At 42.2% G+C, this 16,453-nt stretch overlaps 1 protein-coding gene across 1 annotated transcript in view; it reads left to right on the top strand.

Moving 5' to 3' along the window:
- The first annotated feature begins 1,462 nt into the window (after positions 1-1,462).
- The window catches only part of col5a3a (collagen, type V, alpha 3a), a 36,270-nt gene continuing 21,279 nt past the window's right edge, over positions 1,463-16,453 (top strand). Inside the window, exons 1-18 of the mRNA XM_076751590.1 lie at positions 1,463-1,565; positions 2,006-2,168; positions 6,596-6,718; positions 8,285-8,704; positions 9,450-9,569; positions 9,653-9,763; positions 9,872-9,925; positions 10,277-10,318; positions 10,794-10,856; positions 12,897-12,971; positions 13,147-13,230; positions 13,396-13,452; positions 13,768-13,821; positions 14,064-14,117; positions 14,246-14,299; positions 14,876-14,929; positions 15,157-15,210; positions 15,747-15,791. Coding sequence (XP_076607705.1) covers positions 1,525-1,565; positions 2,006-2,168; positions 6,596-6,718; positions 8,285-8,704; positions 9,450-9,569; positions 9,653-9,763; positions 9,872-9,925; positions 10,277-10,318; positions 10,794-10,856; positions 12,897-12,971; positions 13,147-13,230; positions 13,396-13,452; positions 13,768-13,821; positions 14,064-14,117; positions 14,246-14,299; positions 14,876-14,929; positions 15,157-15,210; positions 15,747-15,791 — 1,668 coding nt within the window. The 5' untranslated portion in view covers positions 1,463-1,524. The remainder of the gene's footprint in view (positions 1,566-2,005; positions 2,169-6,595; positions 6,719-8,284; positions 8,705-9,449; positions 9,570-9,652; positions 9,764-9,871; positions 9,926-10,276; positions 10,319-10,793; positions 10,857-12,896; positions 12,972-13,146; positions 13,231-13,395; positions 13,453-13,767; positions 13,822-14,063; positions 14,118-14,245; positions 14,300-14,875; positions 14,930-15,156; positions 15,211-15,746; positions 15,792-16,453) is intronic.

The following is a 16,453-nucleotide window of genomic DNA, read 5'->3' as shown; positions in this document are numbered from 1 at the left end:
CAGGCACATTGTAATGAGAAAGAGAGAGAGAGCCAACACTGGGCGAAATCTCATATCTGCTGGGGCAACAGTGAGCAGTGCTCATTGCAAATAAGCATAATTTGATACCGTGTATATTTGCACAACACAAAAATCTCCATGTTATCAATTGATGAGATCAGTTTTGATGTTTGCGACAAAAATCAACCTGCTTCAAGTGTTTTCATGACACTACTATCAATCATCTTGATAGATAATGAGATGAGAGCTTATTTATGCCAGTAAAGTGTTCAAATTGTGATAAATGGGATGCAGACATATTGTTGCTCTCTGGTGCATGCTGAGTGGTGTGCAGGTGTCAGCTGTCAGGTGTGCTGCAGTAGGATTATGGGTTCGGCTGCGTACCACCCCCTACCCTATAATAACACACAAAGAAGACTGGCCACCTGCTGCCACATCTCAGAGGAGCTTGTCTCTTCCGACTCTTAGGAAGCAGGAAGCCTCCACACTTTAAGACGAGCTTCCAGCCACACTAAACCCTGCTCTTCAGCTCGAAAAACAACCGGCACTTAACTGAGCCAGACAACAAAGTGCTGTCACACTGGCAGAGTTTAAGTGTTAGACTGACATGACTAAAAGCATGCTGCCACCATCTGCCACAAGCTCCACCCTACCATAAGTAGTTTGTATAGTTATTCATACAACACTAGAAACAGGAACGCAAGCATGTAAACAACATGTTGTTTAAAGGGATGGAATTAGCTTCACTCAGTGAGCATGAAATATAAGAAAAAACATCATATTTTCTTCTATCTGCTTCATAACTATGTGTAGATGGCTCATTTTTTTTTCTTTTGCAGCTGATCCCATTGATGTCCTGCAAGTGCTGGAGCTGTCAGAAAACATGGAGGGGGTGTCCTTAGAGGCTGGTCTCTGCACCAGCCGCAGGGGCATGGAAGAGACAGACCTGGCCTACAAGATAGACAAAAAGATCCAGCTCAGTGCTCCCACCAAACAGCTCTTCCCTGGTAGTGAATTTTTTTTTTCCTCTGAGACCATAAACTGCACAGCATACCCTCCAGTCCCATGCAGCAATGAAATAATTGAGGATTTCTAAAAAAGAAATGGCAAAAAGTACTCAAATGTGTCACTTTTGTGAGGGATTCTTCACTCCGTAAAATCTTAAGAAACTGCATGTACTCTTCCTCGTGGGTGCTCACTGCTTTCATGGGCAACATTTTTAATTAATACTGTCTTCACTGAGGTCTCACTGGCAGTGGGTGGTGCCTGCATGTTATAGAAATGTCTGCTCCCTGCTGTGTTTTCTCGTATGACTTTACAGCACCTCCTCTCCTCTCCTCTCCTCTTCCAGATTCCATATTTCCTGAGAATTTCTCCCTGATGGCTACGGTTCGAGCTAAGAAGGGCTCCCAGTTCTTTCTGCTTTCAGTGTATGATGACCAGGGGGTGCAGCAGCTGGGGCTTGAAGTGGGCCGTTCGCCTGTCTTCCTGTATGAGGACCAACATGGGCAGCCCACACCAGAGATGTACCCCATCTTCAAGAAGATCAACCTGGCTGATGGAAAGTGGGTAGTTTTAGGGCCTGTAACTTCTCCAGCAGAGCAGATATGGATGACATATCTGCCCTTCTGTTGATTTGACAGCATGCATATTAACTGTGCATTAAGTTTTTCAAGCCTTGAAATCTGAGGCGGGCCTCACATTTCTGAGTTTGATGCATAGAGCCCATTTTTGACCTTAACGCGACCTTAATGGGAATAAGATGCTTGTGAAGTTGTTGCTGCAATGATTTGACTTGATCAAAGGAGTTAAGGAAATCAAAACCTTCACAGTCTCAGGCTCAAAGGCACTTGTGTTTTGCTTGACTTGAAAGAGGTGTGAAACCGCTCATTGCATTGCTGATTCTGCAGGGCAACACACTTATCTTCAAACACAAAATACTTCTAATACTTCCCTCCAAGGCTCAACTTGTCTGTCAATTCTCACTCTCTCTTTGTCCTTTCAGATGGCACAGGATAGCCTACAGTGTGCAGAACAAGTCTGTGACCCTCTACTTGGACTGTCAGAGGGTAGAGACCCTGGATCTGTTGCGAGGGGACAACGCTGTTGTCAGCACAGACGGTGTCACTGTGTTTGGGACAAGGCTGCTGGACGAAGATGTGTTTGAGGTAGGACATTATCAAAGTGTTGGAGCCTGCAGCAAGGTCGCAGTTGGGCAGTTACTAAGAAGAATAACAAATTTGAATAAATCATGTACTGTGGGTTTTTTGTGCATTCTTGCATTGAGGTAGACAAATGAAGTAACCAGGAGTCAGCATCACATGAACTCTGTGTTATTAAGTATCTGGGTGAAACCATGGAAGACCGTTTCATTGGCCTGATATGCATATTAGCTGAATCATCTGACAAGACACTGTAGGGGGACGTCCTGATGACCTTGTTTTCATTTGTATGACTATTTCTTTTCTTACGTTTTAAGCATACTGCTGCTGACTAAAACATTTTTACATCCTGCTGAGTAAAGTGATAAGGATTTGGGTGGTTTGTTGAACAGATAGATAACCTCTTCATGCTCTAGCAATGGCCGAGCACTGCTCATCTCAACTTTGTTTGAAATTCTTGTCAGGATCTGAAACATCACATTGTACAGTCTGTACAGTGTGATACAATATGCAGTTGTGTTGATGAAATTGTGGGATAAGCAGAATACTTTTAAAGCTGCTTAAGAAAAGATTTAAAGGGGGCTGTGAGGTCTCCTGTCAATCAAGGACTGCAGGAACAAAGCAGTGCAGGGGAGAGATGTTTGGGAGGGAGTGGGGGAGGAGGGGGCGTGCTGTTCAGACATGTCCAGCCTCATCATTTCCATTGCAAAGCCTAAAAATGACACATTCTCTTCACATTTGGGATTTGGCTTGTGTGATCTTAATGATCAAGATATTAGAGAACATTTTATAAATTTTTGAAGTTGAAGTACACTTCATTTAAGAGCATTAGAATATATGTTCACATGTGTATCCACTTGCAGGGAACAAAAATGTAGGAGCAAGGAGATTCAAACTAGTGGTTCCAATTCCTCTTTTTCTCTGCAGCAACCTTTACGATCATAAGCCATTCTCTGTGCTTCCCATGACAATATGCAACCCCTGCTCCATTGTCATTCCCAGTGAGGCTCCACTCTAAATCTCTCACCCACAGCATGAAATAGAGATCAGTTCAAGCCCCTTCCCCTATGTCCTAGGGGCTGTGTGTCTGCTCAGCAATGGAGCAAAGAAAGAAATGGAAAGATAGAGAGTGATATGAGGTACAGTCAAGTTTAGATAAATGACCACCTTCCCAACCTTCTTTCTCCTCAGTGTCCCAAGAATACCGCACAGTCTGCAAAAGGGAACACACTGTTAAACTTTAGGAGTACAGAGGGAGGGTTGCTATCACTCCCTATTGGCCTAATAGACAGAAACCACAGCCTTCTTCACTTTCACCAGGAGAAAACCAGATGTCCTGACAACACCTACTGCCTTTAGGTTTTTGCACGTGTTGTCAATAACTAGCTTCCTAACCTTGTCCACACATTAACTTTGCCCTGACTCAACCTCGGCCGCCCTTCCCATGCTGTAAGTTACTCTGTGCTCCCTTCTTACTCTTCTCTCTCAGACACTGATAGACATTCCAGTTTTTAAATTACTTTATAGCCCACTTCAGTTAAGAAATGTGTCTCCTTGTGGGCTCTATAAATTTCCCTTTTCAGAGGCAATGGAGACTTTAATCTTTGGCCTCACTCCAAAAACACACATGCCCTTATTAATCATCCCGTGTGAAGAGTTATGATGATGATTCAGTATTTGTGGTGATGACTAATACCCTTCAGACTATCTGTTGATCAGATCCATCCTTTAATCCAATCCAGGCACTTTATGTGGTCATTGTGATCATGTGTATATGGAAGATTGCACTTCAAATCTAGAATTGAGTCTTAACATCTTGTTTTCTGTGAAGCAAGGAGAAAAATCCTCCAAAACATTGTTTTACATTTTTCACTGATACACGTGATACTAAAATGTGTGTTACTGTGTGCATGTACAGTATGTGTTCACAGCCATGAGTATGTATGTCTGGCTGTGCATATTTAATCATCGATGTTGCACACCTCTGGTGAGGCTGGTACCAGGGGAAGAGAGATTAAGCATGCTGACCTCTGGGCCTCTGTTCCCAGGCCCTGATTCTGGGGGAGGAGGTCAGTGTTCTGGCCCAATTCTTCCAGCGTGGGAGCTCAGCGTGGGAGCATGGGGACCGTGGTCAGCCACTAATGTCTCTATTGCTTCCAGATTGTCTACAAATGATACTAAAGTTTGGTGTTCAAACTCAAACACTCTGCTTGTATTTGCAGTAAAGCAAACATCAAACTGTCCACAAGTCTGGTTGTGCTCCTTCTTGGCCGTCTCGCGCCCTGTGTATGTGCCTCCAACACGCTGACTGCTTAGATAAGACCAGCCCAGCGTTTATTTGTTAGGAAATTCAGATCCTTTTGGTCTGGATTAGCACTGGAAAGAAGAAATGTTTTTGGCTCACTTTTATAGGCATGTTGAAACCATGACTCGTCAAGCATATCATTAAAGGGCAGCTCTATTTAAATGTTTAGCAACCCCATCAATCTACCACACAAATCGGAAAAGCACATTATATCGGTCAAGGTCTGTTTAAGCCTTATTTTGCCTCGGTAAAGACTTATGTCTGAGGGTGGTCAGATGTTTTTGGTTACTCATGAGCATCTGTTGCACAAAGGAGGAGCATCAAAATGCTGTTTTATTTACAGTGAGTGTGTTTGTTAGAAACTTTTGGTTGCTTCATCACCCACACAGAGAAGTTATTTTTTTAAAGACTGAAATCTGATTAAGAGACTACAAATGAGTGCACAGCACCTCATACACAGTCTAGTTAGTGGTGATTTTGGTGAAGCACTCTGACTCTTGGCTAGCTGGCACCAGATACTTTACTGCAGACAGCAGGGGGAAGCACAGAGGTCACCCGCTGCAACACTAATGACTCTTAGCCAACAGAGCCGTGTGCAACCTCATGCAGGATGTTTGTTAGCCATCAGATTTTTGTGGATTCAGTTTAGGTGTTTTCCTTTTCAACACATCATCTCATATCCTGTTCAGATGTCCTCACCCTGTCCTAAATGGAGAATGGCAGAGCATGCATGATTTTGGGCAACACTTTACTCATTGTGTGTTTCTAGACAAGAGAGCCCCTGCTAGGCAAGAAAAACAGGAAAACTTCTCTGTGAAAGTGTTGCCTTTGATCTCAAATTGAGATTGGATTAGATTGGATTAACTTCCTGTTGCCTTTCTCTCTCACTTCTTTCTCTCTGCCTCTCACCTTAGAGTGCAATAATTTCCTTTGCTTGACACTGGCTTTTGGCCAAAACAGGAAGAAAAAAGGATAAGGGGATAACAACTCCTTTCATGTTTGATGTTTCGAAGCATAAATGACTGTTTCAACAGTCTTTTCATGGGTTTACAGTTTTCTGTGTGGCAATGCAGATTTTGTGTGGACATGCATAGCTGATAAAGCATGGTTTGAGTTGTATTAGAAGATACATGAGCTGGTGGCGGGAAACAGCAATATGTTTTGATTTATTTCACCTCTGGTCACTGAAGCCTAATTAAAGAGATTACAATGGGACTATAATTACCACAACATCAAGCAGTTAATCTGACTTGATTTATCACAAACGGCTACCCGGCTGTCCCGGGATAATGTTTCATCCAGCAATATGTTCGCAATGGCCTGTCAGTTACATAGATTCATTTTACTAATGTAATCTAAACCTTGTCAAACACTGCAATGGGTCTGCATGCTTTTTGTTTATATTGAATTACTTTCTGACTTGCATCTCAAAGAGAATTAGCACTGCTGCTCATAGTTATTTGTATTATTATTTGTGTTATTTTTCCCATTTTTCTACCAATAAAATGTCAACAATATAAGTGACAAATGGCCATCAAAATGTATCTGAACCAAAACTGTTTTTATAGTCATATGTCGCAGATAGAAGCATTTGTTGATAATTTGTGCCTTACATAATAACATTGTGTGAGACAATATAGTGATGTTGGGTATAAGGCCATTAAAGCCAGCAGAGGCAGAGGGCTTAGTGCTGCAGGGTCTAGCAGTGCTGTCTCTTGTGCGTGTTTGTGTATACACACTGGCTACGCCTCCAGGGTGGGATGGGAAGTGAAAGGTCCTGACAGGGTGGTGAGAGAGAGCTATTTGACTGTTTCGTGTACACAATCAGGCCCCTCTTGAGTTATGGGAACACAGTGTCAGTAGCAATTGTACCAGTAGTGACAGTTTGATAATGCTACTGTATTACACTTGGCTTTATTTTGAAGTATGTTGCCAGTTTTGCTGTTCTCATGGTGTCTGTGACGTTGTGGTGTATCGTTACAGGTTTAGTCTTCTGGTCCTCGGAATATCTCTTCACTGTACATTAGCAGCAGCTGTATTGCCCCAGTGGAGTGATTCTGCTTCTCCTGTATGCCCGGCTTTATATGACACTTGTCTGTCTTTCTCTTTGTTTTTTGTTTTATTTCAGGGAGAAATTCAGCAACTACTGATTCTGGAGGACCCCCAGGCTGCTGCCAGCTACTGTGAAAACTACATACCAGACTGTGACTCTGTTTTGCCCTACAACAGCCAAGCCCTGGAGCTGCAAGAGGTCAGTATTGCCACCAACAGGAGGCAGTGCCAACAGGAAAAACCCACGCAAATGTCCAATTCTTCAACAGTTGATAGGATGAAGTGTAGCTTTAGATCACCTCGATTAACTTGGAACTGGCTTGTATTTTTATTTCAACAGGAAGGCTGAGATATCATAATTTCTTCTTATTTATTGTTTCATTGTGTTTTGCACACTTCCTTTGACTCCAGTGCTAAAGTGGGCTTGGATAAGCCCTTGCTTCACAGCCAACCCTTGAAAGGAAGACAAACATGCCTATCAATAGACCTGTGTGTCCCTAAGACTTCTGTAATTTACTAGCAGACAACATCCAGAGCCAAGAAGAGTTCTGCAAATGTACTGAGTGTTTGCAAAAAGAGACTTGAGAGATTAAGACAGAATAGGCCATCAGTCAAAGGAGAGGTGTCTTCTTTCAAATGCCTCCAGGAGTGCAGCATTCTTAAGGTCAGGTGTTCCTTTGGCAAAAGCCAAATGCACACGTGTGCGCGAGCACACACACACACACACACACACACACACACACACACACACACACACACACACGCACACACAGACATATAGCCAGTAGCAGATAACTCAAACATGACATAATAGCTCTTCCCCTCCTCAAGGCATGTATAAAAAATTGAATCAATCATGGATATGAATGACTGTATATTTCTTTGGTGGCGTGTGAAAGATAGAAATAAGGAGGCTGGAGGGATCCAGAGGAGTAGAGGCAGGGAGATGTGCATGCGTGCGTGTGTGTTCGTTTGTGTGTGTGTGTGTGTGTGTGTGTGCGGCTGAGCTTCTAGGAATACACAATTTTAACTGAAAATTTGAATATCGTATGTGTGTGTTTATTTTTTATGTTTATTCCACATGCATATACTTAAATGCATGCACACTCGTGCATGTGTGTCTGTACATAAATGTGGTCAGTGATAATGTTCCAGACACGGTTCATTAATGTTAGTATGAGGCCACTTCGATAGTCATCCAGCTGGATTTTGCAGAACTACAGCTGAGCGATGAGTTTTGAATCCAGAGCATGTCAACATCTGTCACCCCACTGACCTACTTCCCATCATTCTCCCTTACACACTGACCTTGTTTACAAGTGGATCTAAATCAGGTCTGATGTCTTTCACAGACTGGGCCTTCAGTGTCATTTTCAGGCAGAGTCCATTCACTGACATGCAATGGAGATCTCTATGGAGGATGACACAAGCCATGTTTGCTCACTTGCAAGAGCACTAAGAATTAGCACGTCCATAGGATCATAGACAGGGTGACCCCTGACCAGACGAGCAAATATATCTTCTGCTGTGACTCGAAGGAAACAACTCTACATCTGTTTGTCCCTTCTCATTTCATGTTTGCTTTAGGTTTTTACCAGCTCAGTGGGAATCACAGTAGGTATCTGACCCTTTAAGGGTGACCTGCATGCATCGCTTTAGTTTACTGCTACATGTTATTTCCTTGTTGTATTTTTATTCACAAAAGTGTTTGTTTTTCTCCACCCTCCACCTGTGCCCTCATATTACATTCCCTTTTTCATAAAAGAATCCCCAACTTGGGTCTGACAGCTTGATGCAAAGTGACCAACCTGAAGAACCAAAGGAGCATTCCAAAAAGGACAGGAAAGGCAACAAAAAGAAGAGGGACAAGGGCTCTAAAGGCAAAGGCAAAGGCAAACGCAGGGGCAAGGGCAAGGGCAAGAAGGGATCCAGAAAGAAAAAACACCAGGAGGAGGGTCTTGAGGATGGCTTCCTCAGAGTGTCCACAAAACTGCCTGAGTATCTATCCCAAGAACCTTTTAAGCCCACAGAGTTGCCAGAAATTAAGAACACCCTAGAACCCGTCATCCCCACTGAAGTCTTCGACAAGACCCTCATGGAGATGCCCACACATGAACCTGACTCTACAACTGAGGCCTCCTCTGTGGTGCCCAGTGCATTGCCTGAATCAAAGGTTACTGAGGAGGTAGACAAGTTTACCTTCAGCTGCTCTCCGCTCCAACCCCCTCCTGGCATTTGCAGTTCTAACCGATCACTGCCCTAATAACTCCTAACCATAGTGAGCACCTCTTCCCTCTACAGTTGCTTACCACCACCACCATCACTAACCAGCACCATCCTAATCATCGCCTCCTCTACATCCCTATGAAATACTTTGGAAGATACATATTAAATGAGAAACTTTGATGATCTCACTATATTCCTTTTGGCTGTATGTGTATTTTGTGTAGCACATGAAGTAGTACATGTGTGCCATATATCCGAAAAGTGTCATATGCACCGCACACACAGTATATATCTTCCTGTACACGATCCTACGGAATGAGTATTGGGTTTGCAGTTCATTCAAGTTGGATATTGTGCTCAGATATCATCTAAATCATTTAGATCGCACATGCTATTATGAATATGCCACAATAACTGTTTTTAGTTAAGTTAAATCAAGAAGCTGTTGCCATGCTGCCACATGAATCTGATGTATTCCATCAACTAATTACACTCCAGCACTGGAATTAACTTGCACACCTGACAACCTTTATCCCGGATAATCCACACTTTCCCATAAATTCCAGCTGTTTTGCTAACATTCATATCGTTGCTAACGTTAACAAATGTACCTTTTCTCGGGAGCACTGGGTGCTAATGAGAAGTGCTCAGTGTCCCCTGGTTCATCTTTGCTATGACTCATTTCAGTGTGTGTTTGCCTGCAGGAGGCCAAGCCAGTGACGAAGCCAGTGGTGGAGGAGTATGGAGATAACCTTTACGCAGACCTCTATGATGATCTCTCAGTTTCCACGGTAACAGTGGGCCCGAATGTTACTGAATATGAGGTAGGTTAATCTCAAATAATGCCTTCACCTATTTTAGTATTCACTACCCCTGCCACGAATGGATTTTTTTCATTCCTTAACAGACTCTTGAATATGAAGATTTCAAGAATGATACAGAGTATGAAGAGTATGAAATATATGAGGACGGCTTCGACTTTGCAGAGCGGGAAAGAGCAGAGGCGTGGAACGGAGAGGTAATTTTTAAAGTGGACTCGTATATCAAGTGACCGGTCACATCTTCAGTTGTATGTGTCACATGATTTCTAACAATCCAAATCTATTCATCTGTTTCTCCTCCTCAGGCTAGTCTCAGAGCAGAGAAAGGCCAGAAGGGAGAGCCAGCTATTATTGAACCGGTGAGCTACTAGAGGCATTCAGTGAATAGTCGAGTAGCTTTGAGAATCAGAATCAGAATCAGAATCAGGAATACTTTATTGATCCCCGAGGGGAAAATGTTTTCGCTACAGGTGCTCCTTACAAGAATAGAAGAGAAAGAAGAGATTTAACATGTAGAAGAAAGGGATTGAGTTAATACTGTCCTAATGTACATTTCACCATCACAACACTCCACAGTAGCAACTGCAGCACTTCCATACAGTGAGGAAATGTGCAATAACATCTGTAAATGTATATAATATATAACTTGTATATAACATGGAATAATATGCAAATTCTATTCTATTCATTCTATCTGTGCTTGTTTCTAGGGTGTATTAGTGGAAGGACCCCCAGGTCTACCAGGGCCAGAGGTAAGCCCATTCACTGCCTGAAAACAGAAGAAAAAGGACATTTTGATGGTGTTTCTGTAATTGTATTACATGTAGCATAATGCAACATAAGCAGGAATTGTCCAGATGTGATGCAAAATGTTTCGGATTCTCGCCATCAGTATGTGATTGTGGTGTTTTCAGAAAAGGAAACAAGGTTTTCACAAGTGAAGACCCAAAAATACACCCCTGCACTACAATGAGATGCAAGATGACACTTTGTGAAAGATCATTTTATGTCTTTCATCAAGTAATGCACCACGAAGTGACCTCTAAAAGTACAAAGAAGTAGCAAGATTTCAGTTCAAAACTACATAAATAAATAAAAAGGGAGTATTGGAAAGCATTTGGAGGGTTAGAATATGGTGAAGTGGAGTATCATTTTGTTTCATATTAAGCCACAGTATTGCAATGTTCTGTAATGTTTGTTTGAGTGCTGTGAATGTTTCCTTCACAGGGGCTCACCGGCCCAGCTGGACCAACAGGTCCTCCAGGACCTAGGGGAGATCCTGGTGAATTGGTGAGTGTGACTTAGGCCTAGACCTGGACCCAGTGGGCTAGTTTGCCCCAATTTGACCCCTTTACCTGTGGGACAGAGCTGTGGGTTCAGCTAGCAGCACAATGTCCTAGTTCAATACTGAACTGAACCAGCTGGATTTCAGGGATGGATGTTGACTCACACATGTTTGACCTGATTTTCTTTTGTGTGTGTGTGTGTGTGTGTGTGTGTGTGTGTGTGTGTGTGTGTGTGTGTGTGTGTGGATGTGTATTACTCATGTTGTGGGAACATAAATCTGTTGACACATTCACGTTGTGGGGACTTCCTTATGGAAACAAAATGCAAGTCCCCATGAGGGTCGAGGGGTTAGGGGTTAAGCAAGTAGTGGTTATGGATATGGTTCAGGTAAATCTCCTTGTAAGTCTTTGTAATGTCCCTTAAAGTAATGGAAACATGACTGTGTTTATGTATTTGTGCGTGTGAGACGGAGAGAGTGAATTTGACCATGATTCATCAAAATGGAACACAACACACGTACACTGACAGATGCTCTGTTGTTTCCCAGTTGTTGATGTCTGTGAAGATTCTCGGTCATGCAGGTCATGGTTATCCATGCAGGGTTGATTCAGCCCTGCTTGGGTAACCACTTTCTGAATGTTTTTATCATTTTGCCTTGCAAAGATGTTGATGGCAGTGTATTACCATGCAGATCCCCACTGCTTACAAGCACATCACCTTGGATCATTATACAGCTTTTAATAGCTATGCACATTTCAGGTTCAGCCCACATAAAATAAACGTAGATTTTATTAGCTGAGAAGAAATATGAAAAGATGCAACAGCACTGGTTTTCTATGAATCAGGCACTGATATCAAGTAGTCAAGTAGGGAACAAATGTAATGCACTGTATCTACTCTATAATCTCTTTATCCATGGCAGTTAAAAGGCATGAATATGAATCATCGAATGTGTGCTTGTTCTAAAAAGGTTTAGTGAAACATAGGAATATATTGCCTCTTTATTTGTTTATATATACTTTTATATATTATATATATACAGTGTCTTATCCTAACTTCATTCTTTTGTAGGATTGTTTTAATAGTCTGGACCAACAGGTCCTCCAGTGTAACTGTAATTGCATAATTCAATTGTAATCCATCATGAAAAAAAAAGTTTGTACATTTTTTGTACATTTGTTCACATGTATATATCAAATATGTGTTTTAACATATGATGCTTTTGGATGGTATAATTTAAAAGCAGCAATTGCCTCTTGACCCCTCTGAAACACAGATATTGTAAGTATAATGTGAAGGAGTCATAGGCACAGAGAAAAACTCCCTGCTTAAGCCCACATGTAAGCCTGTCCACCGGTGATTGACACATCTGAATTAGCTAATGTCTTTAAGGCTTTATGTAATACTTGTAGGGACATCATGTAGACATTTAATGCTTCAGGTAGAAAACCATAAGCCTGCTGTATGACTTACTAGATTCCACCTTGACAACCCATTTTATTGCATATTCACAATAAAACACTTAAAAAACAAATGAAAATGTTCACCACTGAGATAATTACATGCATTTCTACTGCTGCTTTACCTGTGCCAGAAAGTACCTGAAAACAAGTGTCAGTTACTGTATTTGGCAAACTGCAATGATTCATACAAATATTGGATCACATTCATTTTAATCACTAGTGGAGGAGTGTATCTTTCCCATTTGAATACTTATTCCATAACAGTAATCTGATGAACGCTATCTATCTGAATCAATGTTCCATTAAATTACTTGTTAAAAGGATATTTACAATGTGTAAACAGAAGATAAGGTAGTGTGTGCATGTGACAGACCCTGTGGAAACGAAGCAAAGGTTGTTTTTGTGGTGATTAGATTCCAGGGCTGTTTTTCTCTCTGTTTAACCCCCCCCCCCTCTCTCTCTCTCTCTCTCACTCTCTCTCTCTCTCTCTCTCTCACACACACACACACACACACACACACACACACGTGCATGCACACAGTAGTCAATGCTTATCTCTTTCTCCGTCATCTTCATTCAGGGTCCCCCAGGACGCCCGGGTCTTGCTGGGGTTGATGGGATTCCAGGTCCTCCAGGAACCCTGTTGATGCTACCAGTAAGACCTCAAAGCACACTCGTGCTTGTCCACATGCACAAAAACTCTGACAGAGCTTACCTTTTCCCGGTGTGGATTACTGGCATGACCACAAGGGGGGGCTGTGTGATTGAACTTAATTTGCATTTGGGGAATCCTGCAGTGGGGACTGATTCCTCTTTTTCATTGCCCCCAGTTCCAGTATGGAGGTGATTCCCAGAAGGGACCAGTGGTGTCTTCCCAGGAGGCGCAGGCACAGGCTATCCTGCAACAGACCAAGGTATACTTCCAAGAAACTCGTACTTCAGTGTCATTGTGCCATATTATGAGTTGTCAGGGACGATTGAGATTTTCATTTTATGCTATATGAGAACAGCTCATTTCATATTAGGAGTCAAAAGGCACTCTGTGCAGTCCACATAAACCACCCAGTTTTTTCTTTCAGCTGTCACTGAAGGGACCTCCAGGTCCACTGGGTCTCACAGGGCGACCAGGCCCACTGGTAAGGTACTCCTCTGCCCTTGAACAAATTTGCATCATGCCTCAAAGGCTCATGCAACCTTTTAGCCCATCCTCACATTCTGTTTGACCAGACACAAAATCTACTCTCTCCTTCCCATCCTAACCTCATCATTATGCATGCTCAGTATGTTCATATTGCTGTGATTGTGAAATCACTGCAGGGTTGGAAAATGAACAGATGATTTGTTCTTTGCTCATTTATATTTTATTTCTTTGGTGCTAAATTTGAGTAAAGAGTTGAATTGCCCCTGTATATCATTTCATACTTTAATGAATTCTTGTTTATATTTTTCAGGGTGCTCCAGGTCCCACTGGCCTCAAAGGAGACAGAGGAGACAGTGGCCATCCTGTAAGACCTTATATCATACCCTCTTTTTTTTGATGCTGTGACCGGCAGCGATACAGTTTGCTTTGTCGGGTGGTTGGCCCACAAAAATTTCCACAGTTTACACCCTAGAGGGCAGAAAGTTGCCATGGAGGTCAAGTGTTTGTGAGGTCGTGTGTGTGTGAATGCATGAACACATGGATGCCTGCATGTATGTTGTCGCAGCTATTGCTAATTTGCGCTTGCTCTCTTCCTTTCGCATATAGGGACCACATGGGTTACCAGGTCCTCCAGGAATTAATGGGAAGCCAGGAAAGAGGGTGAGATATCTTGAGTATTGCAGGTTTCTACACTGAAAACATCTGTGTCTGCATCTTGTGTTAAAAGCATACTGTGGCTGATGTACTATAAAGAAAAACCTATTTTAACTGGATTGTGTGACTCATAGGGGCGTGCAGGAATGGACGGAGGTCGTGGAATTCCAGGTGAAACAGGCCCTAAGGTAAATGCTTTGAGATCTCACCGCACTGCATTGCAGTAGTAATAATTTCAAATAATTGAGCTGCACCAACAATCCACATTTACGTCCTTACTACATATTTGGATACTATTCGAGGTTAATAGTCACTGATGTTTCGCGTTAAGTCTCCATGTATTCAGTTTATTGTGTCCATGTGCACAAAAATACTGTACCACACATGTTTAGGCAGCAAGGTCTTGTACAGTAATAAATGTCCACTTGAAAGTGTAAGGCTTTAGGTATCCAGCAGGCCACAGCTTATTATATGTATTGACAATGAGGCAACTCAATAGCTAACAGCTGCAGGAAGAGCTTAGTAAATAAATCAGACTCCCTTGATGCCGGGTCTGACAGAACAGCAGAGTCTTTATCAGTCAAAGCAGCATTTTAGCAGACCTACAGCTAATCTGAAAGCTCCCTCTCCCCAGCACATACTCAGAGCAGATGGGAGGCCAGGCTAAGGGAGAGTCCCAGTGCAATTCTGCTAATTTTTACACATTACTGTATGTGTGTGTATGTTTCAGGATTTAATGCATACGCTTCTCTATTACTTTTCAGGGTGACAGGGGTTTTGACGGCCTGCCAGGTCTGCCAGGAAACAAGGGACACAGAGTGAGTTCGATTTGGTAACTTAACATCGTCACTGTATTCATTTAGTCATTCAGGCACTAATAAGCCAGCACAGTCACAATATGTTTATTTGCATATTGTGATCATGATGATTGTTGGGATTTCTGTGATGACAGAGTACACTAAAAACATCTGCTTGATGCAGCTCTGCTATGAACAGAGCTGTCCAAAATATCTTGAGGCTTATGGCTAATGCTTTTATCTTGTAGGGGGACAGAGGAAAGCCTGGTCCTCATGGGCCTGTTGGAGAGCCTGGAGAAAAGGTGAGTGCACAGTACTTGCATAGCAAAATTTACTTACTTTACTTGCAACAGAAAATACATCCTGCAGCAGTGCTTTGCTTTTTCTTAATTTTTCCATCACGTAAGGTTACAAGAGAAAACCTTTCCAGACCAATGAATTAATTCTACAAGGCATTTAAACGGTAACGCAACACAGATCAAAGCAGGTTTTATTGAAATGAAGTAATAAACTTTTTAAATTCAGCTATGCTGGCCTGAGTTTATTCAGTACCAAGGTTTGCAAAAGACATGAAAGTGATGCAGCGCATACCTGACATAGCATTGGAAATAGGAAAGATAGTATCAATCCATGCAGGCGGGCGGATGAAGTTTAGAGAGCGGTGTATTAGTCTTTGCTCGATGATAGTTGAGCCTTATCTGTCAGGCAGTGAATTTCTTTAATGAGCTACTTTCACAGATTATGTCTGTGGGGATATAAATGTACCTATGCCTGAGGTTGGCTTAGTGAGATGCATGAGATTTATGTGTTGAATCTGCTTCTGTCTTTGTTATTTTAGGGATCTGATGGACCTGTGGGGCCAAGAGGGCAACCAGGCGAACCTGTGAGTATGCTCCCACATAATGCACACACCTTGACGCCCACATCACAGCATACCTCAACATCAAAATATTGTTGTTTATTAGTTTTCCTCACTCGAAATACTTAATCTAGAGGATGTATTTATTAAGTCTGTGCTTTGGGTTCTCAGAGTTGCGCTAACACAAAAACCTTTTTCTTTGTGCAGAATCACAGAAACTAATGATTTCCACAACAAACCCTGAGGGGAATGTGGGAGATCACTGGATTTAAGCCAGAATCTTACAAAAGAACTTACACAAGTACACAATGTACTGCCCATAGTGTACATGAATAAACACAAGAGAAACACTGCACAACATTTTACAATATACACCAACTATGAAAAACTGGGATGGTCAAACCATATTAATGAAATACAGCCTGAGTGTTCAGCGTAACACTAACAGAGAAAAGGTCACTGGAAAAAGGCGTGCAGCTTGAACACAAATATATCAAATGGCTTAGCATGCTAATATATTCAAAATCTGTCATAGAGATACCTGCAAAGTAACTTTGGACCATGGATCGTAGAGTCCACAAAGATCTTAAGAAGAAGCTGTCATTTTTTTCTGTGCACTTCTGCAGTGAACACTGGTTGATTGGCTATGACTCACACTCCATCTTTCTCCCAGTAGGTGAGGTTGG

The sequence above is a fragment of the Chaetodon auriga genome, chromosome 16, assembly GCF_051107435.1.
Source record: "Chaetodon auriga isolate fChaAug3 chromosome 16, fChaAug3.hap1, whole genome shotgun sequence".
Lineage (NCBI taxonomy): Eukaryota > Metazoa > Chordata > Actinopteri > Chaetodontiformes > Chaetodontidae > Chaetodon > Chaetodon auriga.
Note: the sequence above shows the minus strand (reverse complement) of the source record. Positions and strands in the feature narration are given on the sequence as shown.